The sequence below is a fragment of the Kryptolebias marmoratus genome, linkage group LG10 (assembly GCF_001649575.2).
Source record: "Kryptolebias marmoratus isolate JLee-2015 linkage group LG10, ASM164957v2, whole genome shotgun sequence".
NCBI lineage: Eukaryota > Metazoa > Chordata > Actinopteri > Cyprinodontiformes > Rivulidae > Kryptolebias > Kryptolebias marmoratus.
The window spans coordinates 12,275,310-12,294,455 of NC_051439.1; the positions used below are offsets into that span (position 1 = coordinate 12,275,310).

General features: G+C 39.9%; 1 protein-coding gene across 1 annotated transcript in view; it reads right to left on the reverse strand.

Moving 5' to 3' along the window:
• mboat2a (membrane bound O-acyltransferase domain containing 2a) overlaps window positions 1–19,146 on the reverse strand; it is a 35,144-nt gene that overhangs the window by 8,623 nt on the left and 7,375 nt on the right. The window contains exons 2-4 of the mRNA XM_017414495.3: window positions 8,946–9,091; window positions 5,958–6,035; window positions 970–1,065 (exon numbers count right to left, since the gene is read on the reverse strand). Of these exons, the coding sequence (XP_017269984.1) occupies window positions 970–1,065; window positions 5,958–6,035; window positions 8,946–9,091 (320 nt within the window). The remainder of the gene's footprint in view (window positions 1–969; window positions 1,066–5,957; window positions 6,036–8,945; window positions 9,092–19,146) is intronic.

Below are 19,146 nucleotides of genomic sequence, written 5' to 3' on the forward strand. Positions count from 1 at the left end.
TATATATATATATATATATAGGTAAAATGTGACAAAAATCTATAAATATTTTGCCCTTTTATTTCATTTTATTTAAAATCCTTATGTATACGGTTAGTCATTGACTTTTAGGAGTTACTCAACAAGTTATCCAATTAACCTCCTCGCAGTACGTTCATTTAGTTTAGCTTTTGATTGCATTACTCAACTAATGGCCTTAAATGCCAATTTATTCAGTAATAACAGTAACACTACCAGTTGCTGCTGTATCGTCACAACGGGAGGAAGCTTCCTCCCAGATAATTACAGGCCTTTTTTTACTTTCCGTAGCTTCTCTTGCTCTTCGTGTTTTCTTTTCTGAAGACCCGAATCTGCATCTGTGTTGACACCGTGAACTTGTTCGCCACCAAAGCAGGATGCGTTTAATAATTTGTGGTCTGATATTATGTGGTCTGCTCTGACTTTAAAACGTATAAGGCTCTTTTTTTGCAAATGCATGCATCGGCACGTTACTGAATAGCTTTACATGTGAAAGCTGGGTGCATCAAATTAAAATAAAGAGTAAAAACTTGGGGGGGGGGTTAAGGATCAGGCTGGCATTCAGAACAGCACGTGAATTTTGACATTTTCAAGCAAAACAGATGGACGGGGGAAAATAAATAAATAAAAAAAAAGCTTAGGAGCGAGTGTTTGCCGTCACAGAGGCTGTATGGGTTTGCATTGGGTTGCCTAGCAACAGCCCACCCCCACCCTGCTGGGAGCGCAGGCTGTCTGCTTGAATTGTCAGACAGTCTGGAGGAGTTGAAACCAACCAAAACAAACTCTGGTCCCCGTCAACGTCTGTGAGTGAACAGGGCCGAGCCGTGTGACTCGCTCTCCCCCCCTCCACTCGTACTGCAAATGTAGCCTCTGTTTGCATAACGTATGCTTCGTATGCCATTCAAATAATGTTTAAAAGAAAAAACTATTTGTGATGTTCGATGAGCTTACCCTGTGAAGTCTGCAGAGTACATGCCGTAGTCAAAAACGTAGACTCTTGTGATTTGACACAATATCAGATAGCCAAGTGTCACAATGAAACAGTACCTGCACAGAAAAGGAAAACATACTACTGTGAGTCTGTATTTTAAATGTTCACATGTGGAAAAATAGAAAAAGCTGTCAATTTTTTTAAATTATTTTTTTTAAACACAACAGAACAACAGCATAGAAGTTCAAAAAATGGTTATAATTAAACACTTAGGAGTCATTGAAGGAATGCATGCTTATTGTTTTAAACTGAGATTAATTTAGGATGACAAAGGACAGAGTTTTAGCTGGTATACATAATGTCTCACAATATTCTGAAATGTCATGCTCAGCATATGTGTTGTGAATGACTCTTAGCTACAACCACAACAAATTTTAGTTCAATATCTGAAAAACTGACTGAGTTAGAGCCACGTTTGTGTTTTCTAAGATCACTTGGCTGTGGTGGCCGTCTTGAATCTGACTGGCTCTAAAAGTCAATTAGTTGAAGAAGTATATCCAGTGATTACTTCCTGAAAGTTTCATTAAATCCCACCCAGTTGTTCATGAGATATTTTGCTAACAGAAAGTTGTCCCTAAGTAGTTAAATGGCAAAATTTTAAACAGATATTGAACAATCAGTCAAAGCTCACAATATGGATAGGGGATCGGTCACAACTACTGCTACGTAAGATTTTTTGTCAATATGTGCAAAATTGGTGGAGTTACAGCCATTTTGGTGGTTTTTAAAGGCAGCTGTCTATGGCAGCCATCTTGAATCATGTTGGGTTTGTCCAGTGGCTCATGAGATACTTTGATAACAGACAACAGGTAAACATTACTGTCCGCCTTCGACTTTTTGGCGGCGGGCGACAAAGAAGCACAAATAAGACAACATTGTTCATGGAAGACGACTCAGGACAACGCTGTCTTTCATCAGAAACACCGAGGCCGGAGCAGTGCTGAAATACAAAGCTGCTGTAGAGTCAACCCAAGACTAAAAGCTAGCTAGATAGCATCCCTTTTGCTACCAACAATAATTGGATTGTGTTGTTCTGACGAGGAATACAGCACATCTTAAAGACAAAAGATACAATAAAGCTTTTTGATTGTAAAAGCTGATTAAACCAAACAAAGACAAGACATCACCCGATTTAAAACTGCCAAACTGGGAACAAATTCATTGAATATAACCCACAACGATACTCAAAGGGGAGGGAATTTTCAGAGGGTTCATCTGAATGCAGACTACACACTAATAACCGCAAAACCCACAGATAAAGAAATGTAAACAGGAGACGATCATTAGGCAGTCCTTTAATGTGCTCTGGGTTTTCCATGCCTGCATTCAGCCCACTCTTGGAATCGCTGCCGAGGGCATGACCATTCACCAAACATTTCTCAGCATCCTGCCCAAATTGGGAGACTACGTGGCTCTCTGCAGCGGCGATCCTATTTTCGGATCAACCGTTCACCGACAGAGAACATTTATGGATCGATACAGCGTTTCTGCACAAGAAACATCAAGCAGTTTTCTGACCTTTCTGACTGTTGCCTTTGGACGATTCAACTTCCTCTGTCTTCACTTTGATTGCTTTCTGACTTATTCTTGAATAGCTGTTTAAAATGTTCCAACACATTTGTGTTTTGAATTTATAAAACTAAGAAACACATCATTTAAAATGTTGAACAAAACTGTCTGGGACATTATTTCCTACAATCTGATTCTTATTGTTGAATAAATATAAAGTACTCAGCTGATCAGAAGTGGTTGGGAACCTAAAGACTGAATGTTTAACAAAAGTATATAAAAAAAAGGAATCTAAACTCAGTCATGACCACAACTAAGATATTAAACTCACTTTTAAAACTACTTAGTGATAAATACAATAAATAATAAGTACATTTTATTAGAAGCCTCCCTCAAGATATAAATCACAAGGTGCTTCACATCAAAATGAAATAAAAGACAATAATTCTCTTTTTTTTAAAGATAATTTCCATTTGTAGTCCGCTTAATGCGAATGGTACTAAAATGGGACGAATGGAAAACATAAAAACAAATCTGGCGTTCCAGGCTCCTTGAAAGCGCTGCAAAACTGCAAAAACATTAAAACGCATTTAAGACTAAATTGTGACAAAATAATTTGCTCAACAGTCATTTGTAAACCCGTGGTAGATTTTGGCCCACATTTTGCGTCACTACAGTGTGATTCCAAGGCCCATTTTGCAGATCGTTTCACAATTTTGTGCCTCCGACTAGTTACCAGCGGTCACAGATCAGTGAGATCCAAGCTGTAGACCCAAGAGCTTGTTAACTTGGGTCCAAGTTGCTCCCAGTATTGAGGCAAACGAGCCATAGAGTTTGAGAAAAGAATTCAGATTTACATGAGAAATACAAGGCAAAAGTCACCCTTTTTCATTTGCTTTCCGTAAACTTTTTCTTAGACTTTTGACACATTCTTGAAGCCGATAATGAAAACCCACTGAAGAGAAGGTTAATATTTAAGGGAATTTCAAAAGAAAATCTCGAACCAGCCCAAAGGAATCTTCAACTAAACATAAGTTGTTTTTTTTTAATTTCGTTCCTTGCAGCCCTGCAGTTATCACAGAACCTGAGCTGTAAGAGTTTCCTCTGTTCTATCTGCAGTGATCCCAGCAAGGATCCCGTCATCTTTATCAAAATGATTTGTGTCTGAGCAATTCACAGCTTGAAACACAACGTTCTATTATTTTTCCCCTTGATATATTTGATAGAGTCTGAGACAAAAGGAGGAAGGCATCTCATAAAGAAATAATATTAAAAAAAAAGGAGGTTTCTGGGCGTGCCCTGAGGAACGCTGCTTGTTTGCTCAAACATCGGCACAGATTCAGTGGAAACTTCCATCTGGCCTTAAACACAACTGGGAGGTAAAAATTAAGACGCATGTCACCGTCACAATAAGAGCCAGTATTATTTTATTTCTGTTGGAGATGGAACTTGATTTTTAACCTAGCAGTCCCCTCTGAGCACCACACTGGCTGGAATTGTCTCTGTGATAGGATACTAACAAAAAGACTAATAAAGTCAATGAAAAAAACATGAACATTTAACATGCTTCTTTAATTTTGAGTATTAAAACAATACAATTTTTTGTATGTCCTGCGTTAAATTAGATCTGAAACAGAAAATAAAGGCTTTGAGAACATTGCCGTCAAGCTCGATTTAAGTTATGTCGAAACGCTTGTTTTCTTTTGCGGTCGGACTCAGTATTCTTTCTGTTATGACTCTCCCAGTAGTACTAGTTTTGCTTCAAGAGTCTGACTGCAGTTCCTTCACGGTCTAACCCATTGGTTCCACCACATCTGATCATTTTACAGGGTTCTGTTTTGGTCCTTGCCGCCAACCAGCAGGCCGTGCTGCGTTCACACGTAAAGAAGCAGAGAAGCGTCCAGAAGATTCCCGCTTTCGCCGCTTCTCACAGGTGAGCGGGACAGATGGAGCAGTGAGGAGAGGAGTGAGCGGTATGAAATATGACTAGACCCACTCCGTTTGGTTGTAATCAGCCTAGAGCCAGGCTTAGCCTTGGCTGCATTCAATTCCCACAATAGAGAAAGAAAAGTTTTTTTTTTTTTTTTTTTGCAGCTTTGTAAAGCTGGAAGATCTAACTGAACACATTCCCTGCAAGGGTTGGCTGCCTCCGTTAAAAAAATGGAGACAGTAAAGTTATGCCAAAGTCAGCCAAGAGTGGTGCACAAATATAACATTAACAACTTCAAAAAAAAAAAAAAAAAAAAAGACTTAACGGGCAGATAAGATTGGAGAGAGGACAGCATATCTTATGGTGATATAGAATGATTTGAGCTACCTATGCAGTCACGTTAAAGGCAGTTCAAAGAGCAAAGGTCGGAGGTTAAACACTGGAACGACGTGTAGATTCAGAAGGCCAAAGCACGCACCGGCGGTTAAATCTCAACCTGTCGCTGTAGGAAGTCATTTGTTAGGCAAAAATGTGAGGCAGGAGGGGGGGGTTCAATGGCCTCAGCAAACATCAACATGTCAGAGTGTCCCCGGCTCGGGCTCTCTTCCTGGACCTGCACCTTCATCTCAGGCGCCACGCACACTTCAAAAGCAAAGACAGCGTTTTGTGTTCATTTTTTAGCTGTTTTTTTTTTTTTTTAAGAACCACAATGAGAGGAAGCAGACACACTTAACCTTCAGATCCCCTTAAATGAAGAGGGGAAAAATAGTCTCGACCAAACAATCATGTGATGAGCCGAGCGGTTAAACTTAAAATAAGTATGATGCAAAACTTTGCCTGAAGTCAGGATCCCATCAAGCTGTTGTTTTAATTTCATCACTGAATTATGAATCCTCTCTTTGCGAGAGCAGTTGTTGTTGTGATTAATGTGGGCCTTGCATCTATTTAGAGCCCATTTCTCAGAGGCAAATTAACACAATTATACTTAAAATAACATATGTGGCGAAGTGAGAATGAGTGTGCGTGTTTTTGTTTGATTGTTAGGACCTTTTCCGGTACAATTACTGGTCTTGAGGGGACCAGCATGGACCAAATAAGGAAAAAAAAAAAGAAGTAATTTCTAAATTTCTAAGATCAAAGTTAGGGTTAGGCTAAACATGTTGAGTTAAAGTCAATGCGACAACCTGACAAGGACAGTTGTTTGAGCTTTTGTGTCTGTGTGTGTGTGTGCGCGCAGTCATCTTATTGAGCCACGGGCACAGATGAAAGCCAAGAGGAAATAATCAGTGTCATTTCAACCCAGGCTGACAAATCTCACACAGAAAGGCAAACATATAAAAAGGCAGAGATAAGAGATAAATAGAACGGAACCTTTGATGATCTTATATATTGATTAGGAAAATAAACAAATAAATTACGTAAGAAAATTCAAAAAAGTTCAGTTTTAGGCTTCTCTATGAGAGAAACTGAATAAAAAGTCTTTGAATAGTTGCATTTTTGAGTTCTTACTTGTGCATGTGCTCCAGGCTGACAAAAATCATCACGCCATAGGACAGGCCGCTCTGAACCAGGAAGTGAAGGGAATACCTGCAGAAACACACACACCACTGATTAGATAATCTTTCTTTTATACATGTATGTATGTGTGTGTCTCTCTCTATATATGCATAAACACACTTCCTTATACCAGACTATCAGATCCTTTTTTTTAACTCTTGTATTTAAATATTCACATCCTGCTTCGCCATCTGTTACTAAACTGCTGTCATATCAGCAGTTATGTGAGACTAGACCTTTCTAACCACAAATGTGTTATTCCCAGTGAGTCAGAAGACAGGAGTGTGACGATAATTATCATACCATGTTCCAAATTAGCTTCCATGCTTTTTAGCTGTGCAGCTCGTAATATCACATCATTAAGGTAAAGAAATGTGTACACATGATCAAATACTACTATAAATATCCACTTCTGGTCCCGCTGCGAACCAGAGGAGGGCACAGATTGCGCACAAACACACAAATTACCAGAACGCAGTGTGTGCGTGATCCTACCGACGTCAAGCCCTCCAGGAGAGGAGAGATGCCACACTGTGTTAGAAGCGAGTCAACAAGGAGGACGAGGACAGAAGCGGGCGGAGAACATGAGAGCGTAGTGTGGCTGAATTACATTAACGCCACTAAAAATAACAATTAAAAGAAAGGGGGGCGCTTTAAAGAAGTAGGAAGCTAAGAATGAGGAAGGGAGGGGAAAAAGAAAATGAAACTTGCCTGGAGTGATTTCAACAAGCATGTTAATCTGTCCTTAAGTTTCCAATCAAACTTCTTCCCTTTTAACATTCCAGCTGCTCAACAATGGGTTTTCTTCAGAGCCATTCAGAGAGAAGTGAGAAGTGTTTGTGCTTGGCAGAGAGGAATACATCCTAAAATAAACCAACACTCTCCACTATCTGTAGGAAGAGGGCCTACAGTCAGCTGTGACACTGAAACCTTTTATAAAGACTAATAGTTTTTTATAAAGACTATTTTCCATATTTAGTTCAAATTAAATACCAGTTATGAAATGGTATAGCTCCAAGGACAAAAGACATTCATTATCTATTTGTCATAATTAGGCTAACAGTTTACTTTTGGCTTTTTTACATTTTTTGGACCATTTGCTGTCTTCAGAATATAACCATGGCCACACTTTCTGTGTTCGGTTCCCAAAAATAATCTAATGATGCAATGATGCTCCGTAGCTAACTGCTAACGATTTATCATTAATTGCTAAATGCAAAGTTGTTGGGAAACAATGCTTAAAAGTAAAAGTAACATGATGCATTGCAAATGTCTACTTCAGTTCTCCGTTTCCAGTTTTGTTTGCAAATTGCAACACGGCCTCGCACTTGTGTTTTCTTAGCTCAGTCCAGTTACAGCAGCAAACAAAAAAAAGATTTCAAGCTGTGGTGGCAGCTCAGAGGGAAAGAAAAAAGATAAAAACAATCAGTAAAATAAAAAAACAGAAAACTCTGACCTACCATGTATCTGAGATCACACATATCAGTGTTTCAACAGTACAGTAGTTTATGTTTGACTGTTATCTTATTTCACAAATACTTTTGTATTTATGCTCTTGTAATATATTGCATAATATAATGCTGTATCTGTGATAGTATCAATCAATATTGATGAGCAATAAAAAAACAAGTACCAGTATTGACAAAAACCTAACTCTACCCATTCCCCTTTGAAAGCACAGTTTATAGACCTTTCTAGGTGCACTAAGCCAAGAATTTTAAAAATCAGTTTATTATCTATGTAATGTTATCTCTTTCAAGAAATGTAGACCAAACAACCATAACTTTTTGGCCGCACAGACAGGTGAAGAGAGAATATATTGTGTTCCAGTGGCGCCTGGCAGTAGATGGAATACATTAAAGAAAGGATCAGGGGATTTTTTTTTTCCTTTTTGTGTTTTTCTAAGAATTTCACAATGCTTGTTCATTTGCCAAATCGGAGAAGGCCCACTCACAGCTCTGCAAAGTCACTCTACTCGTGCTTAATGACAAATCATGCGTTTCATTTCCTTTCCAAGAAAAACTCCCATTATTACCTAGATGTGGGGCTCATAGATATCAGCCACTGTTCTTCAAAACATACCATGTCCAGGTTTTAACTTTTGTTGTTTACAACTGCAGATATGTGAAAACAATCATAAAAAATGTTATCTTTAACAATTACTTAAACTTCTACAAAATAGTAAAAACATAAAACAGACAAAGGATGATTTTACGATTTTATTTATGTATTAATTAGTCAACGCTTTTGTAGGTGACACTAACGAGGAGACAGTATTATTTTCACAACAAATATTATCCAACAGAGGCTCAGCGCCAGAGGGCTAAATTGTGCAACATGAACCGTCTCTGTGAGGACCAGGTAACGCGTTACAGAGCGAGAATTTCCTTCTACGTGATGGCCGGGATATCTTATTATACCTACTCGCCTATAGACTTTAACAATAGCAGCACTTTAAAAGGGTTAGATGTCTGGTGGGGTGTTTATTACAGAGCAATAGTGCTTTAATTGGATATCAGTTGGGCATTACATCAACTCTTTGAATGCTTGGGTATTAAATTCAACTATAGCTAAGATGCTCGGGCAAATTACATGAGGATTGTGAAAAAGCATTCAGGAAAACATAGTATGACTAATAAAGACAAAGTAACAGACGGAGGAAAAATGGACAGTGTGTAACATGTCATTATATAACCTTACATAACTTAGACCAATCACTAAACCTTGATAAGAACCTAGAAGCAATTAGAAATGTATTCAAGATGGCACAAAGATAAGAGATAAAGAGAATGCTGTAGGAAGACATTCTGATGGAGGAGGCGAAGGAAGGAAGGAAGGAAGGAAGGAAGGAAGGAAGGAAGGAAGGAAGGAAGGAAGGAGCAGGGATGACAGGGTGATGACAAGAACAGAGCTGTGGGATATACAGAGGGAGTGACTTACCAGCCGAAACAGAAGAGAGCCAAGTAAAGGCCCAACAGAGTTGCCACCACATGTCTGACGAAGGGACTGGTTTTACTGGGGTGGAGGTAGATCCGAAACCACACGGCCATCAGCAGGGCGAACAGCTGGCACGCCACAAAGTTAACCTGCACAGAGAGGCACAAGGGCAAGGCCACCAGCCTCCGTCAGTGTTCTGAAATATCACATTCTGAAAGGCAATGTAGTCTTATGAACATGAGGGGCATGAGTTTTGCTGTAAGATGCTGCATGACAATCCAAACCTGGGTTAGAGAAGAAGCCTGAAAGCTTCTTTCATCTCATAATGTCTCTGAATGGCTGTAACTCAGTCGCTGTTACAAATATTGAGTAAAAATTTGATGTGGTAAAAGTTATTCACAACAGAAAAAAAACATGTACATTACATCCTACTGATGTGATGGAATTGCTAAGCCAAGGTGTTTTGCAACCAGCACGGCCACAGCCCACCAAACCAGTCTTTGATTCACATCATCTGATATAACTGCAGGAATTCACAGTGTTGTGTTTGTGTTTAGGTCTGCATATGTCCAGTCAGCATAAACAGCGATGACTCAGGGATGATGTTCAACTTACTGTTAAGCATCTATGTCTCCCATGTGGCCTGGCTATTAATCACACTAACACAAACCTTCAAAAGTGTAAAGAGAGGAAAAAAAAGAACTGTCTTTAACGAAAACAAACACAGAAAATGCAGAAGTGACTGAAAGGTAACGTAAGATAACATGGACACTTATTCACTAAGCCCTTGTTTGTTGGATGTCACATCAGGTCATGCATGTCTAAACATACAATGGCTCACCAATGTACAGTATATAGGTCATGTTAACAGACCCGTCTGGCTGGAAGCAGTGAAAGGCTCAAGACACCATGAGCACCATCCATTATCTATGGATCCTGCATGATTAATGAGAGGAAAGGGAGAGGGACAGATATAGCCCAAAGTACACAGGTCCTGCAAGTCACTAGCCAGCGTGTCACACATCAGATGGTGTTTATCATCCAAAGATGGGGGGGGGTTATTTGTCCATGTACACAAAAGGTAAAAGCAGAGCACATGAAAGTCAACAAGTGTTCTGGTAGCTTGCTCCTCCATTGTATGAAACGCCACTGGGCCAAATGTGAAGACAACTAACAAACATCCAGCAGGAAAGGCTGAGACAAATAACCCCGGGCAGGTCCCATTGTCTGAGCCTCACACCAAAAGAAGGTAAAAGCAAACAAAACTCAACCTGCTGGCCACATGTTATTATTTTGTTTTGTTTTTTTCTATGAAGCTGTGCAATTTTAGCTGCAGACAGTGTTTCTATGGTTTCCGAAAGCCGGTTCACAGTCATAAATGTCTGTTAATGATCAACAGAAAACAAGCCAACCCAGCTCCGTGCCAGTAAAAAGTTGCATCTTACTTGACACAGTCTGATATTTCTATTATTCAGTCATGAATAATACAGTAGGTAGGCCTAGTTTCAGGCACAGTCATACCCTGGGTAAATTTAAAAGAACCCAAATTAGACCCGACGATAATTTCAGAAGGAATCGAGCTTCGCTGTGAGCCTCCACAGCAACAAAAACAAACATGGGTAGATGTCTCTCACAGAGAACTAAATGCCTTCATACCAAAGGGAAACGTCTACAACATTAGTCTTTGAAACAGCATGAAATCAGCCGGTCCCTGAATATCAGCTCTGTAAAGGAAGGAATTTCATGAGGCTAAGTGGAAGGGGTGTAACAGAGGAACTGTATTGTTCGAGCCAACGCAGAACTGGAGCTCTTAATGACTTCCTTCAGATCTGTCCGTCGGGCAAAAGCTCTGGCTAAGAAACTGTCAGAAACGATGGATTAAGCTTTTAATGAAACATTACGAATTGAACTGATGTAGTTGAGCTCCTTTTGATGAAATGAAAACTCAGCTCCATCCATTAAGAGGATTTGATTTTATAACATGAAAGTTCCTGTCCCTGTTCCTTCCAGTAATTGCGCCAATCATGACAGTTTTTCCATCTATAAGGCAACAAGAGAGTTGTAAACTAAATTTCTGGGAGGTTGGCACATTTTTATTTTCTTTTTAAACAAATGAATCTCAAACTTAGTGTTCAACACATATCGTTGCGGCTAAAGCTGCTGAAGTTAGGTGTGTGCATGTAATATTTTTGGCTTGATTTACTGTGTAAACCTTTGATCAATGCTAGCATGTGAGAAATGAATCACCAGTTGCTCAATCGGCGCCCACAGCAAGACCTGCTAAAACTGAACCTGCTAAACTTCACACACAGATGTGAAATTTCCCCGAGCCATGACACCATGACATCATGTGATTTAAGATGTCCTCCACATAAGTCCCATGACGTACCTGAAGAGGACCCTTATTAGGGCATGAGGCTAAATGTGGTGAAACTCTGACTGTAACTAGTGACAGGACTTGTGTTTATTGAACAGACACGTTACCAGAGTTAGTTGGGGTTTTTTTCTTCTTCATTTATAATAAATGGATCCCGTCTTCCATTATTGATTCCCTCTGAAGTCAACTTCACCTCTGGGTACAGCGCTCTCATCGTTTCAGATGTTAGGCAGAATTATGTCTGTGCTGCAGAAAAGTTGGAGATGTTAAAGGAAAAGAAGAAAAACGCTGCTTTTCAATAAACGTTCTGCAAAAAAATAAAATCCCAAAGACATTCAAGGCCTGACATTCCAGGAAGGACTGAATATTGCCCACCACCTTTCATGGCAGAGTTTTGGACAAAAAGTCCTCCAAATAGTTACCTGTGGTGGCCATTGTTAGGGTTTTTCAATATTACCAGCCTTTGTGTTTATGTGCAAAACATGCCCACGTGTCACACCAGATGTCAGAGATATTAATTGAGTTCATTTGTATCATGTTTACATTTTATCGTGCTTACAGGCGTCAGCAAATCATCTAAGAAGGCCAGTAAATTATCTAAGTAGACCAGCCAATCACCCAAGTAACGTCACTGTACCTCTGATAATCTTTGTATCAGGATTGATAGACAGAATGTTTCACTACATGCTGTAAGTTCTGTTTGTTTGATTAATCTGTGTGGCAGAACCGGTCCTGACCGATTTCATTCCTTGTTTCTAATAAAAAGATGCTGATGCTACAGGACTTCAGAACTCGCTGGAGTTTGACCCAAAAGGTCGTTGCTCGAGTGACTTCTCCTTTTGCAGAAGTATCCTATAAACAATTTACTCTCTCTCTGTGTGATTCTTTGTTTAGGTTGGGTAACTTAGAAAATCCCCAACAGCCATCTTGAATTGGATTGACTCTAAAAGTTAATGATCTGTAGATGTACATGCAAGGATTACTTTTTGAAGGTTTAATTAAGAAATCGGAGGGGTTTATGAGATAGTTTGCTAACAAACAGACAGAGTTGACTCTAAATACTTATAGGCAAACCTTTAAACAAAGATCTATGCTTAGTTGTTTAAATCTCATAGTATGTCTTGGGGGTTGATCTCAGCTACTACCACACCAGATTTTAAGTCAATATCTGTAAAATTGGCTGACTTATAGCCAAGCTTTTGCATTTTTAAGGTCAGTTTGGCTGTGTCAACCATCTTGAATTGGGTTGACTCAAAACAGCCAGTTGTAGATGTACATCCAATGGTTACCTTCTGCAAGTTTTATTAAATTTGGCTAGAAGTTCATGAGATATTTCAGTAACAAACACACACAAACACACACTCAAACACAAACTATCAGTGATGAGAATAAATGCGCACCAAAAACTGTGAAGGACTTCAGGTTATGACTGGGTGTTTGACAATAATTTCATGCAGTTACAACAAAAACGAAGGTGGGTTTGGGAACTTGCCGCTGCATTTTTCCAGGCACCCCTCATCTCGCTCTTCAGCTGAAACCCCACCACCGTCTATCGGTTGTCTTCATTGGGCTTTCCCTTTATCCAACTACCAATCAACATGTCTCGCTGCGACAACATGGATATTTTCATGGCTGGGAGTTGCTAACTGAGTGATTAGCAATAAGCTGTCCGACAGTTCCTCCAGGCAACTGGGAAAAGACTCAGCTCAGCTTTAAGAAGATACATTATAGACTAACACACGGACAAGCAGAGGGCGGAGGAAAGAAAAAAAAAGCTGAGAGCGAGGGAGGAAATGTTTTAAATGCAGTGGAAGACAAAGATAAGCCAGCTTCCTAAAGCTCATTACCACGTGGAACACGACTGTGACTCTACACATGTGAAGGGGTGTAAAATAAAGGACCTGCAGGGTTGGAGGAATGTACCACAGTTATTACAGGCGTTTTCTCTCCATCTAAATAATTAGTTTTAATGCAACGTCAAGCAGACACTTTCTGGCTCCACCTTCAGCTCGTGTTTTAATCTAACTCATCAGCTGGAGATTTCATGTTGGAGAGCCGTCATCTTTGCTTTGCTTGTCCATAAAAACGAAAAAAGGCCATGCTGTTAACTCAGCCGGGCTACTTGCTAAAAACAAAAACTCACTTCGCTGATGTCTAGCAAGTTTAAGGCCACCTGGTTAACCTTAGCGGATCATGGTGGGAAGATGCCAAACTAACCTAAGAGGAAAAGTCACACAAATTCAGCTCAGTTCATGTGGCAAATTGTGTCTGATTATGAAACTAAGAAGAAAAAAAATCATCCTAATAAAACTGGTTTATTAAGTGCAATCAGCTTCATGTTAGTGCAGGAATTCTTTTTTTTATAGGAGAGCTTTTTGCTTTGCAACAATTTTTATTGCTACTATACACCCAATCATTTCTCTCTCACACACACAAACACTCTACGGGAGTAATATTACTTTTCCTAAATAGTAGTCGTCTGTCCTATCCTCATGCACGGTCTGTATTTAGCACCAAGAGACTAAAATAGTGCCTTTCTGCAGGAAGCCTCCTGAATCAAGCCTTACTCGGTGACACTGGTGGGCTCCTGTCTGTGTGTTTCTACAAGATAAATTTAGACAGTCATTAGCATAAAGTATTTTACCTCCAATGTCATTAAGTCAACACGTCATAGCACTCCCTTACCCTAACTACTTTTGCGATTTATGTCACTGCTGCCAGAATCACCGCAAGATACCAAAGCCGTAAATTTTAATTCAGCTAGGGTCAGAATTTGTCATCTATGAGAGCTCTATATGCCACAGACAGCAGCTGGCAGCCTTTTTCATGTTGGGATAGATCAGAAAGAGCATTTCCGTCCAACTCTCAACACTGATTAAAAATAGCTGATGCCAAAGTGCTTGTGTGTGTTATAAAGCACGCAGGGAGAAAAAAAAAAAAAAAAAAAGGCATGTGTGCAAGGTATTATCGCAAGGACACAGAAAGCAACTTATCGAGAGAGAAAGCAACAGCAGACAGAGCTCGAGCCTCTGCCTTTTCAGCCACATTCCTGGCAGAAGCAGAAGGACGGTGGTAAAAAAAAAAAAGAAAAAAGTGTGCCAGTGTACTCTCGAATACAAGCACGCACTCAGACAAACACGTGCGCGTGCAAACCAAAGACACTGGCAATGCCGTGGCTACTGAAGTCATAGCCAATGAATGTGGTGCAATTGGTCATGGCTCAGTGTGTGGGTGTGCAGTGCAACTAAAAGGAGGCTGACAGAACTGAAACAACCCCGTTCTTGTTCTTTCCATCAGTGCAACAAAGACCGGAGTTGTTTTGCGCCACTGGCTGTGCACTCTTTGCCCACTCACAAACACCCGTGTGGACATTAAACAAAACAAGGTTCGACATGGCGGCAGCTTGTCACTAAATTATAAAAAAAAAAAAAGAAAATGACCAAAATGGGAATCAGGCCTCAAAATTAAACCAATCTTATTCTTTAAACCCAACCCACTTACTGCCTGTGCTACCTATAAAGCTTGTTTTTATGTTTTAAACAACAAGAAAAAGGTTATACAGACGAGAATGGGCCCCAAAGAAGCACATACTAATGCACAGCCGCCCACATGTTGGAGTATTAAAGCCTGCAGTCTCCTCTACGAGCTGATCCACAGATCCCAGTCAAACTCAACGATCAGGGCGGCTATTTATAGCCGAACAATCAGCCTTTCCCCACAAGACAGCCAGCAACGCTGGGCCAGAACCATGCTCACAATGGCCGGAGCGCCTATTTGTGAAACCCCTACCCCCTTACATGGGGTGGGGTGGGGGGGATCCACAGAGCTGCCTTTGGTTAGAGATGTCATCTGTTGTTTGAGGCGTCACGGTGACCAACAGGAAAGTACGGTGATAAAAAAAAACACTTCTGAGCCTTTTTTGTGTTACTAGGTCAGTGGAAGAGTGCCAACGACAACCAAAGATCACGAGGACAGAAAGACAAACTGTTGTGTTTATAATAAGAGTTTATTTTCTTTCAAAAAAGACCATAGGATGTTCTATAATGCAGCTCATTTCCTCAAAGACTTTAAAGCCCCTTTTGAAGTCAACATGGACCATTTGAACTGATCCAGACTTGCTAGTGGCTACTAGAGTTTGTTTTTTTTCCCCCTACAGCTCCTCTTTACAGTAAAAATTAATGACACTTTACTGCAACAAAGACACTAGAGACAGCTGGGAGAATTTACTCATTTAATAAAGGCTTCAAAATGTACTCAGCTTGTTCGACATGCAGCTTGTTGACTGCCTGCAAACAGTTCTGCCAGAGAAAAAAAAAAAGACAAATTGACAAAAAAAAAAACCAAAGCCACGATCGAACCAGGGTGGAACCAACATCATCTCTTAAAGGCTACTGATAAAAAAAATTATTTCAATTGGTTTAAATTAAGCAAAGTTTACAGGTTGTTTTTAGCTATTGTGGCTTTGCTGATGGTGCATTCAACAACAAACAGGAAATTGTTATTTTGAACTACTAGTTGCAAAGAAAATAATAATAATAATAATAAATAATAAATAAGCACTAATAAGCTGGATTTCTCTGTTAGGGTATATAAAATAATTGAAAAAGTATTAATAGCACTTCTTTTTGCTGAAGCTGAGATGGATTTTGATTGATGGTGAAGCAAACCGACAACAAAAAGGGGTTTAAATTCAAATTTATAATGTATACATGCAAACTGGCAAGATAGGAAAAGGGGAAGGTCAAATAATCTAAGGGCGGAGAGTGACAAATCAACTCTCCGAGACAAAAAAGGCAATATTTTTTCAAATACTTTGCCTTTTAAACAGGTTTCTCTTTGCTGAAATGAGTGTAAAGCATATCAAATTAAAGAAAATAGCAGCAAGGGCACCAAATTTTTCAATCAGGTCAAAACTGGAGGCCTCTTCGGCTGACACAGAGCTGCAGAGGGAGGGACTCTGGAGGAACAGCCACCAGCACACCTTTAATCACCCCTCTGTGACAGGGCCACAGCTGTGTGCGGGGAATGCTAAAGGACAAAGGCTGGAGGGTGTGCTGCCGTACATGATCGGTCTTGCTCCGGTAATGTTTGCTAAGATCGTTCCACCTCTAATGATGAGGTGGTCCAACCTGATCTAATCTGAGAGGCACTGGAAATCTGAAACCCTCCTACAGGTGTCGTCAGGAAGAATCTGATTGTTCTTGACACAATAAAAGAGCCCCGCAATGACATGTCGCTTCCGGAGAAAACTACACACGAGTAAAATTAGACTTTTACTGATATTTTTCTACTTTTTTTGACTTGAAGTGCCAGGTTTGATCACAGAGTGTTTTATCAGATGAACACAAAAGACATAATCTGCAGTCAGGTGTAAAATACGACTCTTATTTGCCATCTGCACTAGTGCTCACCTGCTTTACTGCCTTCCCGTCTCTAGTGGCCGCCGGAATATGTTTCATCTGCAGCCCCGTCCCGTTTTTACGAGTGTAAAATACAGCGCATTAGAGCCGTAGGTGTGCGTGTGGGTGCTCGGCCTTGATGAGAAGTTTAAGGTCACTCTCGATTTCGCACCTCGCAAAAAAACAGAACAGAACATTACAGAGACTAAAACCGCTTTATTTGCCCATTATGGCTGCCTGCTATGTAAATATCTCACTGCGTCTAAACACAGAAAGCACAGAGTCGTGCTGCAATGTCAGGCTTTTTCCTATTAAGGTGTCAAAAACCTAAAAAAAAAAAAAAAAGTAATGGTCATGCTTTTATGGCTTCCCGACTAGACTGTTTTAATGCCCCGTATCTCGATCTGCGATCACTTTATCACATATTGTTAAACTGTTTAAAGCGCCGCTGCTCATTGTTCTTAAAAAGCATAAGTCTTGGCGTGTCTTGGCGGGCTTTTTGGTCGACTTCCAGATTGATTTTAAGATTGCACAGTTTACTTTGAAGCGCTAAACGGCCTGGCACTACTTTACTCGGCGGAATAATCTGTGGAATAGATCACATTTGTATGCTGTGAACGGTTTAAACTGCACGGAGAGTATTTAAATCGCCCCTTAAGGTTTCCAACTGGAGTAGAATTCGACATTTTCATAGAACACCGTTTGCATTTCTTTAAGCTTTTATTCCAGTTTTTATTTTTCCTCGGTTGCTTTTAAACTTTAATTATCTCTTACTATCTAGTTATGTACAATTGTGCATTTTTACCCAGTCGTAAAGCACTTTGGTTCATTTTATTATGCGCTATATAAACAAATCTGGCATTTACCTAGACCAAGCAAATCAGAGCGCTAAAATCAGATTGCAAATCGAGCAGGTAAATAAAAGTCGACATTGTGCCTGATACTTTACCTAAAATCAATAGACTTCAGTTTAAGAGGTCACTTGGTTTGACCTTTATGTTAAAACATGAAGGTCTGGCTGTAGTAAGGTGGAGTCTCTGGTCACTTCGTTTTTGCAAATCTTCAAATGAGCCGTTTCTTAATTGAGGCAAATCTTACATTAGATATCCATCAAGACACCATTCGATTTGGTTAAGATGTCAAACAAACAAGATTAAAAAGGTTCAGCGTTCCCTAATCCTGGATTACATGACACAAGTGATCAGGTTAAGGGGGAATTGATGGCCGGAGGTCGACTGAATCAATCCCACATTCAGCATCCAAAATTTTTTCCCGATGACAGCGCAACTTGCACAGTTTTAAGGAAGATCGATGCTCACATTGACAACTTATTGGAGCGTACAGCCAATTAGAGGCGAGGTGACGGAGACCTGATGAGCCCCACAGAGTCCGTCTTCTCCATCGGAGGTGAATCGAATAATTCTTCCTTAATGACTTGCTTCAATGGAGTCACAACGGCAAAGTCACACTAATAAATATTCATGACTTCCTTGACATATTGAATGCATCTCCTTCAGGCCACTGAACTCTTGACCAGAGCTTTAGACTGAGTTGTAGTTGTTTTGGTCAAACCTTAAAAATATTGTTAATATTCCCAATTTCATGAAATATCATGAGGTGTCACGCTCAGAGTATGTGTTGTAAAAGACTCTCAGCTACTACCCCACCATATTTTAACATAATTTTTATAAAACTAACTGAAATATAGCACTTCTTGAGTTCGTTAATGTTGATAAGCTGTGGCAGCCATCTTGAATTGAACAGATTCCAAAAGTTAATCAGTTGCAGTTGCATATCCAATTAATATTTCCTGAAAGTTTCACCAAAATTTGTGCAGTGGTTCATGAGATATTTTGTCAACAGACACACGCTCGCACAAGGCACAGGCAAAAGTGTTATTGTCCGCCTCCGCCTTTCAGATGCGGCCGGCGATAAAAACCAAAAAAAAAAAACTGCTCTCAGCTGCTCGGTGCCATGTTGACCGAGCGTGAAAGTGAAAGCGGATGCTGAAACATTTCAGGAGCAAGTTAACGCCTCTTAAAGTGGAACCTAAAGCCCCGCGTCGTAACCAGAGGGAAGGAAGCGCTCCTGAAGGTGCTTGTTAGCGTCGGTCTACTGCGTTTCAGGTGCCTGGCGTGTCTGATTTAAAGCAGATTCTGCGACGTGTTGAAGTCATGTCGTTCATTCTGAGCACGTGCAGAGCCACACGAATGCCAAACTGCTATCATAAGCCTGAGCAGGCTTAAATATACAGGTGCTGGTCATAAAATTAGAATATTATGAAAAAGTAGATTGATTTCAGTAATTCCATTTAAAAAGTGAAACTTGTATATTATATTCATACATTACATACAAACTCATATATTTCAAATGTTTATTTCGTTTAATTTTGATGATTACAAATGACAACAAATGAAAATCTCAAATT